Raw genomic sequence first — 12,613 nt, 5'->3', positions numbered from 1 at the left:
AACAAGTTCCAGAAGAGAAAATCTGACACTTACTTAAAAGAAAAAACAATCCCATAAACCAATGCAAAATAGTAAAGCAAACTTTCATAGCAAAGGTCAAACAACAGAATTCCAACTAAGATTGACCTGTATTTCTCCTACATCTATGATACTCAGGAGGATATTTGGTTATACAAAAGATGGAAAAATATTTTTTTCTTCTGCAAAATGAGTCTTTTCTCCTCTCTATCAGGAAGAATAACTCTAATCAGCACATTTGTTGGTACTTTACCATGCTAATCTAGAAATCCTCAATTAGCATTTTAAATGACTATCTATATGACATATTTTAAAGTGCACTGATTACAATAAATTAATATTTTTAAACAAAACCATCCATGAGTCTCAGAGGTTACAGACCACACTGTGTGGAATATTTGCCTCAATGAAGATTACTGAAATAATCTAAATTTAAAGTCCATGAGACCACAAATTTCCACTGCAGAATTCCAGCATACATTATAAATTGGGTAAAACATTGAGAGCAACAGATCTCTGGCTTTAGTGCTCCTTTCTGTACAATGATTTGTCAATATTTATGAGTAACTTTGCTACTAAATATACATCACTATTGCTGATCTAAAATGCTTCTATATATGGCACCTGAAATCATCGTTCAATCAGGAACTTTGCATTTCAGGACTTTACAAATACAGATTTGAGATGAAATTTTAACTCCTTTTAAGTAATTTGCAAAACTGATACTCATTTCAGAGTGATCTGTGATCCTGTTCTCCATATTTGAAAAGACTTTCATACAGAGACTCCAGATCAGCTTTCTCAAATACAGGCTACAGAAAAACACTCAAAAGTCAAGTGAGATACATGGTCTATTTTCTGCTGAGGCAATTCAGATTATGATTTTCCAGAGTATACAATGCCCTTTCAATTTGCAAAGAGAAATGCTCATGGCAAAGTGCTTGAGGAACAGAGAGGCTGTAAAACACACTGAGCATACAGTAACTACCATAGTTTCCACATGAATGCCTGAATTAAACTTGCTATCAGTTATCATATTAGCTCTCATAATCCCAGTTGCACTCTAGAAAATACCTTTTAAGTTTCGCACTCTCTAGCGTCAGGAAGTTTTTAGCTCTTTTGGAAACTAAATTGGTCATATTAAAAGGCAAATCATGCTCACCACTTAGTTGCTTAATGACATTCTAGAGTTAGCAGTGCTTTAAAAAATTGCTTGTACACCACAATGCCCAGAAAATGTCCTCAGGCACCACCTGGCTTTTTTATTCCTGAGGTATGAAGCAGGTCAAAGATGTTCGGGCCCAAACAATTATGCATGACTTCCAGTCCAAGAAGTCTTTTATGATTATATGCTAAACAGTTATCACTGTTTAAAACAAAACAAAAACCACCACAAAACAACAAAACCAAAACCAACCAACCAACCAACAAAACCCACACAACACAGAAAACCCCAACCAAAAAAAACCCACAAAAATGCCCCAAATATTAAAAAACCTCCATTCAGATTACTGTATCAGCTACAAGATACACAAGATAAACAGACCTATGGTCTATAATGATGTAACAAATACATTACATCTGAAAATAATCAGCATTATTTGTAAAATCAATCTGTACAAACTCAGTAAACAAAAAAGCAGCGAACTATTCATTAAAAAAATCATTATCCGAAAAGTTTTTACCTGGTGTTTTGTCACATCCAGCACAAACCAGCGAGGTTTCCAGCCTTTTAGTAATGCTCCTCTTTTGTATAGCGTACCTTCAAAAGATCTGAAAGGTACAGAAAATACAAATGGCATGATTCCACAACATGCCATAACATGAATACTGGTGACACATAAAAGCCCCAAATGACTACATGCATTTTCAAACATTTCTTTTACTGCAGTAAAACAAATTGGTTTTAAACCGATAGATTAGTTATTGGTAAATGTAATACATCGATAAACACTGTTTAAGTACTTCAGATGCATAAAAGGTGCAGCTACAATTTGCTTGTGCATATAAAGGGGAAGACTGAAAGGTACTGCTAGGAGATAGAGGCCGACCTATCAAGACAATTAATGTAATCAAAACCAAAAAGAAGGAGTATCGTAGTTACAAGGTATTCTGTGCATATGAAAATTTCATTTTTTACCTATTTTCATCATTCTTTGATGTGAAATGATTGTATAGTGTAGTTGTTCTTCTGTCTACTCCATTGGAGGGAGAGATGCTTGCACTCTGTTCCTCACCCAGCCCACTGTCAGGTATTTCCATCAAAGACCTTTTTTGATAGGAATGTAGATTAGCTGACATCATCCCTGAGGAGCCAGAAGGGTGTTTCCGGAGCTAAAAAACATCAAAAGAAAATATAAAAGGTAACACAATGTGTTTTGCATTGTGAGACTGTCTTAGCATTATACTGATAATACATGGTACAACGTCTAAGCTGTGCATTACTATGAGGCAAAATAATCTTCGCAATACAAGTCAGTGCTACCTCAGAAAAGAAGTCAGAGGGATGGCAATTCAATGCATTTCTTAAGCAGAAGGGTTCACATGGTGTGAGAAATCAGTATTTCAGAAGTGCCTTGCATATTCCAGTGACATGATCTTGAACAATGTTTTCCCTTGCTTTCTCAGAAGCATCTAGAACTAGTCAGACACAATAAATGTCCCTAATTTCATAGGGAAGGAAAGGAATGGAGGGAGGAACGGAAAAAAGAGTTCCGTTTCCAACAGCTACTTTATAGATCCAAATCATTTTAATGTGATCTCAATAACCTGCAACAAGAGGGATCTTGAATTTGGTCTTATCTAAATGATAGCTTGACCCTTAGCTGTTGCATTTATCTGAGAAACCTTAAATAACTGCTAAGACAGGAGACTGATATCAGGTATACTGATACTTGCATTTTCTTTTCTGCCTCCAATTCAATAAAAAATCCTCTGCTTTGCTAGGATAAAACTTTTTTTTTTATCTTGAATTCATATAAAGTGAACTTGAATGACTCTGATAGATGTAAAGCATATTGCTTTCCTGAGAGCAAATAAAGTAGTGCTGCGGACCAGCTATTGCATGGAGGCTGGCAAATTGAGCTGGTAACACAGGGTGCCAAGTTTACAGGGAAAGCTCCCAAAAGCTGTATCTAACATTCTTCCTAGTGCATGTAGATAGCAAAGAGGCCGCCTATGACTTAGAAAATATCTATATTGTCAGCTATTCTTACCGTGGTCAAGAATTGGAAACACAAGCATGAACACTTCCTACCTTTACTAGAATCTACAATCTCAAAATGCTATTTAGACATGGAAATACTTTTACTCATCTCTGAAACTCTGTGATGTCTGCTTGGCTACTTTCAGGAACTGAGGTTTTTTTATACTTCAAGAATCTTTTGAATATATAAAGACATATATTTGTGTGTCAGTAAACTGCTCATGCTCATTTTGTCTGTATGCCTTAATCTACCCTGGAAAAGCAATTAGATAAATAGCACAAGTTTAAATATATTTTTCTACTTGCAGAAATACAGAGATAGTCTCATGGGTTAGAACAACATATTCAACTTTTCCAAAGCAGTATTTTACTCCAAGAAGTACAGTGACTTTGTCAGTGCCCCAGGTAGCCTACCTAAAATAAATGGAATTGTTCTGTTGATGAGCTCTTTTACTACTTACATTGTCTTGTCTGGTGTCATCCTTTAGGTTCATTTTGACCCTTTCCCACAAAAGCTGCCACCTTTCTGGGCTCTGATTTAATTTAGTTTCCAACCTTTCAATTTCCTGAAACAAACAACAAGAGTTTTTAAGGATAAACATTTTCAGCTGATCACTTCCTGGCAATGATTTTTATATAGCTATTTTCTAGTCAATATATTTACACAGGGAACTTTGAGGCTATGTTGCCTAGTGAAGTACAAAAACCTCTGTCAAACCAGCTATAGATTGAAATCAGCCAGAATCAGGAGTCAAAGGCAACCAAGTACAGCATCAGCCACATCCAGCATCAGCCACATCCTTCTTCTTGCATGTCAGAGGCTGGAGGAGCCATCATGCTTTCAATTCTCTGCCAGTTCTTCCGAACACACAAAGTTCAACACAACTGCCATAATAGAAACATGGCAATGATAAGGATAGGCTATATTTTATAACAATATTTACAAAGTACAAGTTCTGTACTGTGACACCAACACTGTACATTGCCAATGTTAACATTTACCCTGGTTTATAAAATGTGATACAAAGCTGTAATAAAAGGAAATGAAACAGAAAGATTTATTCAGTTTGGATGCCAAACTGTAACAACATGTTCTTGTTGTGGAACTTGGGAATATGACCTTTGTTGATAACCTCCAGTTAGGGTTATTTCCTGTAAATAAAACAGCGCATACAAAGTAAGGCAAAAAGAGGCAATTTCATTACTTTATGTGTACTTGTGAACACTCATTGATACATTTGTCATTATTTGATGTGTGGTCCATATTCCTTACGATGCTCCCTTCCTATATTTTTTTCTTTCAGCAATTGTATTGTTCTGAAAATCTGATTCTCAATGAAATCAAATTAAAAACTCAGTTTTCCAAATCCAATGAAGAACTGATGATGGAACAAAAACTTGCCATAGGACAGAAAACTCTCATGTTATATGAAAGCCAACTAAAACCCAAGACATTTATTTTCCGAGTAGAGACAGTAAGTCTCTGACTTTATTTACTTCTACTACACCAAATGATTAAAGTAGATTTCATAACATTCTCCAACTCCTATTGGTCTTTTAGATTGACAATTTCTTCAGGAAATTGTTATTGATTGAAATACTTACAGAAAATGATTGTATTTTTAAGGTAAGATAACAGTGTGATCAGGAAATTAACTCCTGAACTAAATTTTGAACTCTGAAATGAAAACAAAAAAGCCAGTATTTGACAGTGTAACAGGAACACAATGTTTCTACAAACTCTTCCTTGCTGAAGGTAAATTAGCAAACTCTAAAGTAAAACTCAATACAAGAAATCTGGCTCAACTGCAAGAATCAAACCAGAAGTTTTACATACTGAAAGTAGTTGAAAGCCACCTATACATTAAATACTATGGGACTCTCTTTCTGACAAGAAATAAAACCAGAATAGTTTTGTTTGGAGTATCTTCATAGGTAGAGATAAAAATATGGCACGGTGAACACGAGCCAGGCTAAAGCTTTCTCTAGATTACTTGTTCCTTTTTCAAAGTGCTGAGTGTAAAACACTTCCTGACGGGATACATATGACAGAATCAATTTACCACAGACTTTCTATGTAAAAGGTTTTCCAAATTGCTGCAAAAGGATGGAAGCTCTTTAGTGCTAAAAGTTAGAGAGGCTTTAATCTGATCATTCTCTTTCTGCTGTAGTCTTGACTTCTGAGTAGGAGTCTCTCTCTGCAGAATCTGGAAGTAACTGAAACTTGTTACTTAGCAACTGGGTCACATTCCTTCTCTTTTGGCCTCACAATGAGCAGTGCTTCCAGAACTCAAAATGAAAAAGTTTCAACAACCTCCTATATATAACTTGAAATGTTAGGAATAAATTCTTTTTTAATAAACCCCATGTAAAAAAACTTACATGGCAATAAATCCCTAAGATTTACGTTTGCTCCTTCACTTTTAAATTTTGCTGAAAATGTCAGATTTTTTTTTTACTTCCACATGCAGAATGGACTAGGAATAGTTGCATTTCCTTGAAAGAAAAACTCCTTAACTTTATCTTTCTTGTTCATCTCCTGTTGCCTACACTTAGGGGAGCAGCAGTCAATACGTATAAAAAGAAGGGTTATAACAAATACAGATCATATGAATATCCGTTTCCTGAAATTAGTAACTGCAAGCAATTAACACTGCAATTAACTCTGCCATTCAAATGACACTTCTGCTAAGTAATCTGCTTTGTAATATTTGAATGGTATAGACAGGAGTTACCTCTGCATTCACTCCAGAACTGTAAAGACTGATCACCTGCTTTGTATCCAAAATGTGTCTGGGCACATGCAAAACTATCTGGACAAAGTCCTATGCCAGTGAACCGTCTTGACTGTGACAGATCACCCTGTTATGGAAATCCTCCCTTGCCAGTATTTTCTCTTCAACTTCTGGGCTAGAAGGTTTCTGAGACTTTGACTACAAAAGGAAAGATGCTGAATTTGTATCCAGTGATCGAATTGCTGCCTCTGTCAAGTGTTCAGACTTGTGTGTGAGACAAGTTATACGTGACTACCTACTTAATTTTTGGATTAAACTTTTTGGTTCAGGGTCCACTTTGATGGATCAGTCTTTTTGGCACATAACCAAAAGTTATAAAACAGCTCACAATCAGAAGTGTTATTTTTATTATTCTGCTAGTTATGCATTGATCCTTTTATATAGCTTTAGTTCTTTATGGCATACATTTATGTCAGAGTTCATTTGGGTGACTGGCATCCTGAACTGGCACCTCTGAGTCTGCCAACCTCTCTATGAGCAATCATCATCTCTGTTAAGTGACGTAACTTCTTACTTGTAAGAACAGGACACGCAGGCTTACCTCTCTAAGTTCTTGAAAGTACAAAATCTGAGCCACTCCCAGTGAACTATAGGGACTGAATACCTTTTTAGGAACATTAGCAAATTAGTGGGGACAGCGGAGATCTGTCTGCCCTCAGGATTTGACTTGCATTTTCATTAAAATGTTGGTACATTACTACCTCTAATACAACCATCAACCAGACATTTATCACAGATGAGGTTGGAAGTGACCTCTGGAGGTCATCTGCTCACTGAAGCAGGGCAACCTACAGCCAGTTATCCAGGACAGTGTCCAGATGGCTTCCGAATTTCTCCAAGGATGGAGACTCCTTAACCTCTCTGGGAAACCTTTGCCAGTGCTTGGTCACCCTCAGAGCGGAAAAGTGTTTCCTGATGTTCAGATGAAACCTCGTGTGTTTCAGTTTGGGCCTGTGGCCTCTGGTCCTGTCACAGAGCACCACTATACAGAGTTTAGCTTCACTTTCTTTACACCTTCTCTTCAGATATCTTTATACACTGATAAGATTCCCCGGCTGAGCCTTCTCTTCTGCAGGCTAAACAGTCCCAGCTCCCTCAGCCCTTCCTCATATGAGAGATGCTCAGGTCCCTTAATCATCTTTGTAATCATCCAGTAGCCCCATCTTTCTCATGTACCTGGGAGCCCAGAACTAGGCACAGCACTCCAGGATTTACCTTAGGGGGGCTGAATAAGGGAAAGGAGACCTCAACCTGCAGGCCATGCTCCTAATCCAACCCAGGATATCACTAGCTGTCATTGCTGCAAGTACACATTGCTGGATCACAGTCAGCTTGTTGTTCTCCAGGACTCCCAGGGCCTTTTCTGCAAGGCTGTTTTCCAGCTGGGTTCCCCCAGCATACACTGGTGCATGGGGTTGTTCCCCCTCAGGTGCAGGACTCAGCCCTTCTCTTTGTTGAACGTCAGTCAGATAAATTAGCTCATTTATAATGTATCACAACATACTCATGGTCGAAGGAACATTTGAAGAGCTAGTCTTTATGGGAAACATTTAAGCCAGAACTTCAGGCAGAACTGAAAACATGGCTCTTTGATGTGCTACACTGTGGTAGAATCTGACTGAATTTTACAAGCAAGGAAAGCAAGTACTTATAAAAAAAGAAATAGCAGGAACGTCAAAGTTCCTGTCAAATTAGTTGGTTTTGAGTTTTATGGAGAAACCTACCTTTTTAAAATGAAGAAATTATTTTAAACCTATTTGTAACTAATCACTAAAAGAGAAAATAGACGCATAAGTGTAATGTTTCACAATTGCCTTTCATTTTCATTAAAAAATGGATGGGTAGCCAGTCTTACTATCCTTGTTTCTGATTTCTATCATGCAGAAAGGCCACTAGAAAATGGTCTCAAAGGGAACCATCTCTGTTTGGATCTGCTTTTGAACATTTATGTCTCCAAAGTACCTTTTTGAGAAATTAAGATTTCAACTGCCTAGCTCGTATTTATTGGGTGCCTCTGATGTGGTAGAAGTGAATTGAGAAACTTTATACAGAAATCTGTATTTTAAAATGCTTTTTATCATCTGCAATCTTTAAAAGGCTTCATTTAGGACAAAAATGTGCAGATTGGTTAACTTGCTAAAACTCATAAACATAAGGATTTATGGAAACCATAGAGCCAACACACACATCTGGTTAGAGGTGGATTGTTATGTACCCAAAACACATCAGAACACTCACTGCTAAAAAAATTACACCTTTTGCTCTTAATAGAAGAGCACCACAATCTTCCGAAGAAAATTCTGAATTAAGATACTCAATAACTTCTCTGTTTCAGCTTTACATCCTGAAGAGCACTATCTAGTTTTCAATTGAAAAATATCTTTAGAAGAAACAAATTTGGGCTTATCATTATAAACTAAGGGAGAATCAATCATCCCTAATAATTTACCATTGCTAAATACGGTCTCAGTTCAAACATTTTTTGGATACCAACACATTCTCAACGGATTTATGATTAAAGAGAGGTCTTTCTCCTACATCAGCCATAGCCCTAAATTAGCAATTTGTTTTAAAAGAAAGTTCACTTTGCTTTTTAAACTTAGAAGGATATTTTTGTAACCTTTATACAACCTCTTCAAAGATTTCCAAATGTTCCTCTCCATTGCTATCTTTTATTACTATAATCTAATTCACAAATAACATTTAAACTCTATAAAACCTGACCCACATATCTTTGGAATACAATATGGCTAATTTTCCTGTTATATGGCAGTTTCTCACAGTTGTGGATACAGACAGTTTGGCATCAACCCCAGGAAGAAATGCAGAACAACATTGTTCTATATTCCTGATGTACTTCTGGCCTCTAGTTACCTGATACAAAAGCTTTCTAATTTTTTGCTAAAATTTTTGCTATCTTATTTGGATTCAAGGGGAGTTTTACAACTACTGCTCCTATGTTTGATCAATTATGATTGGAATGGACAAAAAGAAATCTGAGGAATGTGTCAGAATAAAGCTAACTCTCTAGCAAGAGCAAATCTATTCTCAAGGATACATTCAGAAACTTCCTGCCTTACGACTTTGCAAAACAATCTGTGATTCGGGGGAGTTCAGGGACCCACAACATATCCCAGTTTTCCACGCATTGCAGTATTAGGCTTCATAATCCCAGCTTTAATATTAGGTAAAGTGTGCAAATAGTTTTCAAAATAAAAAAATGTACACAGTGATGTATATCTGAATATGCATGTGGCTTGAAACAATAGCTCCAGCCCTTGTCATTTTCCTACACTGTCAATTAAGATTATAATCTAAATATTAGGATTGTTAGTTAATTATAATCAAACAACAAACATTTAAGAAAATATAGATGTTATACCTTTTAAATAGCTACATCAATTATCATGATAATTAGATTATTTTTCATCTTCTAATAAAGGAAGGAGAAAACCTAGGCAGCCTACACGAGCCGAAACAAGAAAGAGCCAAAAATCAAGCATCTATTTCAAGTAACAAATATTCTAAAGAATCTAAATTTACAATGCAGATCCTAGTAAACATGTACAAACTAAGAGCAAACATGGAAAGGTTTTCTTAGAAATTTAGGTCAAGATGTTCAGTTTATGTTTGTGTATCTGTCTCCCACTTGTTAAAATCAACAAGTGTCAGATTATGTTTTCTGATCTGTCTGGAAATCTGAGTCTTTGCCATTTTACTGCACACCTACTTTAAACTGAGCAGAAAGAGAAAATGACATTCAACACTCACCCAAACTAAAATAACAGCTCCCACATTTCTTATAAAAGGTAATCTAAAAATGTATTATGCTACCTACCTTATTATTTAAAAAAGACAGTGAAAAAAATGAATCCATGACTGGCTTTCTCATAGTTATTATCTATGGTTAAAGTGTACTCCCAGAAAAGTGTTCATTCAGAACAACATAAGCTTTGCAGGAAGCCTGATGATTCCCAGACCAACCATTACTTCTCAAGATCGACCAGTTAGTTTTACTAGATACCTGTTCTGACATCTATCATGATCCTTTTAATAACAATATATCTAGAAGGCAATACCTTAACTCAAAAGTAAATTTGAATTTCATGAGCATAAAGGAACTTATTGTTCTGTGTAGCACATGTACTTACATTTAAAAGGCTGCTGATGGCATCAGGTTGTATTTTTTTAACATCATCATAACATGGCCATACTATTTTCCTCTTAGTCTGAGAGAGAGAACCATCCGTTTGGTCTGTTTCCTCTGAGACGCTGCATTTTGCAGTTACCATCGTCCAGTCATAGGAAGGACCTGTAGCCAGAATCTCTTCTACATAATAATCCCACTTTTTGAGGCTGGACATATTTACATTTGGTTTCAGTGCCTATTTGAAACAAAGTTTTATTATAACAACAGAAATGAATTATTTGAGTTTCAGACTTACATATACTTATACAATACTTATATTTTCCAGATCATTCTAAACCGAACAGTATATTTCACTGGGCGGGTAGTGCAGCAATTTGATAATTGCCACAGAAAGATCTCAGTCAGATCAAAACCTAAAACTAATGCTAGTTTGGGGAATTTGCTGCTCATGTTTATCCTTCTATTAAACCAGGCACCTACCAAGAACTCTCATTCAGCTTATACAGCTGGTACCCTCACAGTCTCTGTGCCTCCTGTTAAAGACTCAAAAGGCACTCAACAGGGATCACCCTTCAGTTTTCCTCAGCAGAAAATGCAAGACCCTTTACCATCAGAGAAAGGAGACAAGATGTATAGCATTGGTGGACATGCCACTTAGAAAAACCACAGTAATATAAGGTAGACAGCCAGGGACTGTAGATCTTTCAGAGTAGTTGTATTTTTTCCTCTTTTAAAAAATAAGGTAAGACTTTCTGTTTGCAGGCACCTGACCTGAAGGGAATTACTGGCTCAGGTGAACAGGAAATTCTGAAGTCTGAAGAGTGACGCATAATGACTAATTCTGCTATTATGATTAATTCTGCTACTATGATACCATTTCATATCAGGAAAAGTAGTTTGACTGCTTCTTCCATGGCTACTGCAGAATTGTATAATGGTGAGTGCACTGTAAATTCTACAGAATTATTCAAGACAAAGTCCAGTCTAATGGACATGCATCATCACAAAACAGTGATATAGATAAAGTGATTCAATCAGATTGTTATGAAATAGTATCCCATTACAATTCTAATTACCCCATAACTGTGGTTTGCAGTACACAATGTCTTTTTTTAACAATCTGTCCAAACTTTAAGATCACTTTTTATAATCATACATATAGTTAAATGAAATCAAACAAAGATCCTCATATACCTCAGTGGGATGCATAAATACATGTTCCAGAATTCAGCCCTCTAAGTAACATTTACATAACTAAGGTGACTGAGAATACAAGCCTGTGAGACAAGGTGGGTCAAACTTTTTTGCCAAATGCTTAATTCATTTGAGAAGTATTAGGAGGGTATCAAAAAGTACTCAAGGAATCACTCAGAATAACAAAACACCTGTGTTTTTTTCAAAATCATACCTCTATTTCAGCAGGGGCATAGAGGTAATTGAAGAAAATAGGGCTCCTTTTGTGCATCTTTTCAATACATTCCCAAATACAAATTCCTTTTTTGGCATGTTTATCTCCTTTATCTTCGAACAATGTCCCTAGGGAAAATAATAGCAGCAAAAAGACAGCTTTACGATAATACATAACAAACTCTAAAGCACAGCCAAAAGAAATTTCATAGACTAAATGTTCAGTAAAATCTACTATCAAATGTCATTGCAACAAGAGGTTGTATTTGATGAAACAACTGCTGTGCTTTGCAACTGCCAATGTGTCACAAGTTGGTAGAATACCAATTTTGTATGAAAAAAAAAATTCAGTAGCATTATATTTATAAACCTATTTTGAAATCACTGAAATACTTGAATGTATCAATGAATGTCCCTTTCTGCCTGCAGCTATGCTGACTCAGCAGACCACCGAGCCCTCCTGGCTGACTCTGCCCCTGCTGCCTCACGTTACCAGCCCTTCCAATCTGCTGGACCAGCTGCACCTGGAATCACATATCAGGCTGATGTGAATATGTTAGCCATAGACTTGTGCTATGTGAAATGACTTCGCAAGGACATATAGTTTATCCAATTGCAATTTTATACTGCATTAAATGGCATTTAAAAGTAAACTACCCTAAATAAACAAACATCCCTCTCCCCTGCAGTTGCAGAACCACGTGACAACCCAGGTTGGAAGGAACCATAGGAAGTCATTGACTCCAACTCTTTGCTTTTGCTCAAATGAAGGTAAATGTTAGAAATGAACTTTTTTTGTTGAAATAAAAGGCTGCTCAAGTTTAGTCTGTTGCATGCTATTACAGTTTTCAAGAAAACCATTAAAATTGACCATACGGCACGAGAAACACCCCACAAAGCAGTGAAATTCAGAGCACTTAAGTGTTTTGCTCAGTGAAAAAGTTCTAAGAACAGTCTCAATTGTGGTTGTGAAGTTTTATTAGGAGGGTTCTGAGGGTAGATAAGGCCTTGGAACCAGTAAGGTTGCACACAATAGAT

At 36.4% G+C, this 12,613-nt stretch overlaps 1 protein-coding gene across 11 annotated transcripts in view; it reads right to left on the bottom strand.

The window, feature by feature from the left end:
- SBF2 (SET binding factor 2) overlaps positions 1–12,613 on the bottom strand; it is a 268,580-nt gene that overhangs the window by 3,666 nt on the left and 252,301 nt on the right. For all 11 annotated transcript variants that reach the window (XM_065838442.2, XM_065838445.2, XM_071808910.1 and 8 more), the window contains 5 exons: positions 11,577–11,704; positions 10,170–10,403; positions 3,685–3,789; positions 2,159–2,352; positions 1,704–1,791 (listed from right to left, as the gene is read on the bottom strand). In XM_065838442.2, the coding sequence (XP_065694514.1) occupies positions 1,704–1,791; positions 2,159–2,352; positions 3,685–3,789; positions 10,170–10,403; positions 11,577–11,704 (749 nt within the window). The remainder of the gene's footprint in view (positions 1–1,703; positions 1,792–2,158; positions 2,353–3,684; positions 3,790–10,169; positions 10,404–11,576; positions 11,705–12,613) is intronic.

This window comes from Patagioenas fasciata, chromosome 5 (assembly GCF_037038585.1).
Source record: "Patagioenas fasciata isolate bPatFas1 chromosome 5, bPatFas1.hap1, whole genome shotgun sequence".
In the NCBI taxonomy this organism is placed as follows: Eukaryota; Metazoa; Chordata; class Aves; order Columbiformes; family Columbidae; genus Patagioenas; species Patagioenas fasciata.
The sequence above is the reverse complement of the archived record's forward strand: the minus strand, read 5'-3'. Positions and strand labels throughout refer to the sequence as shown.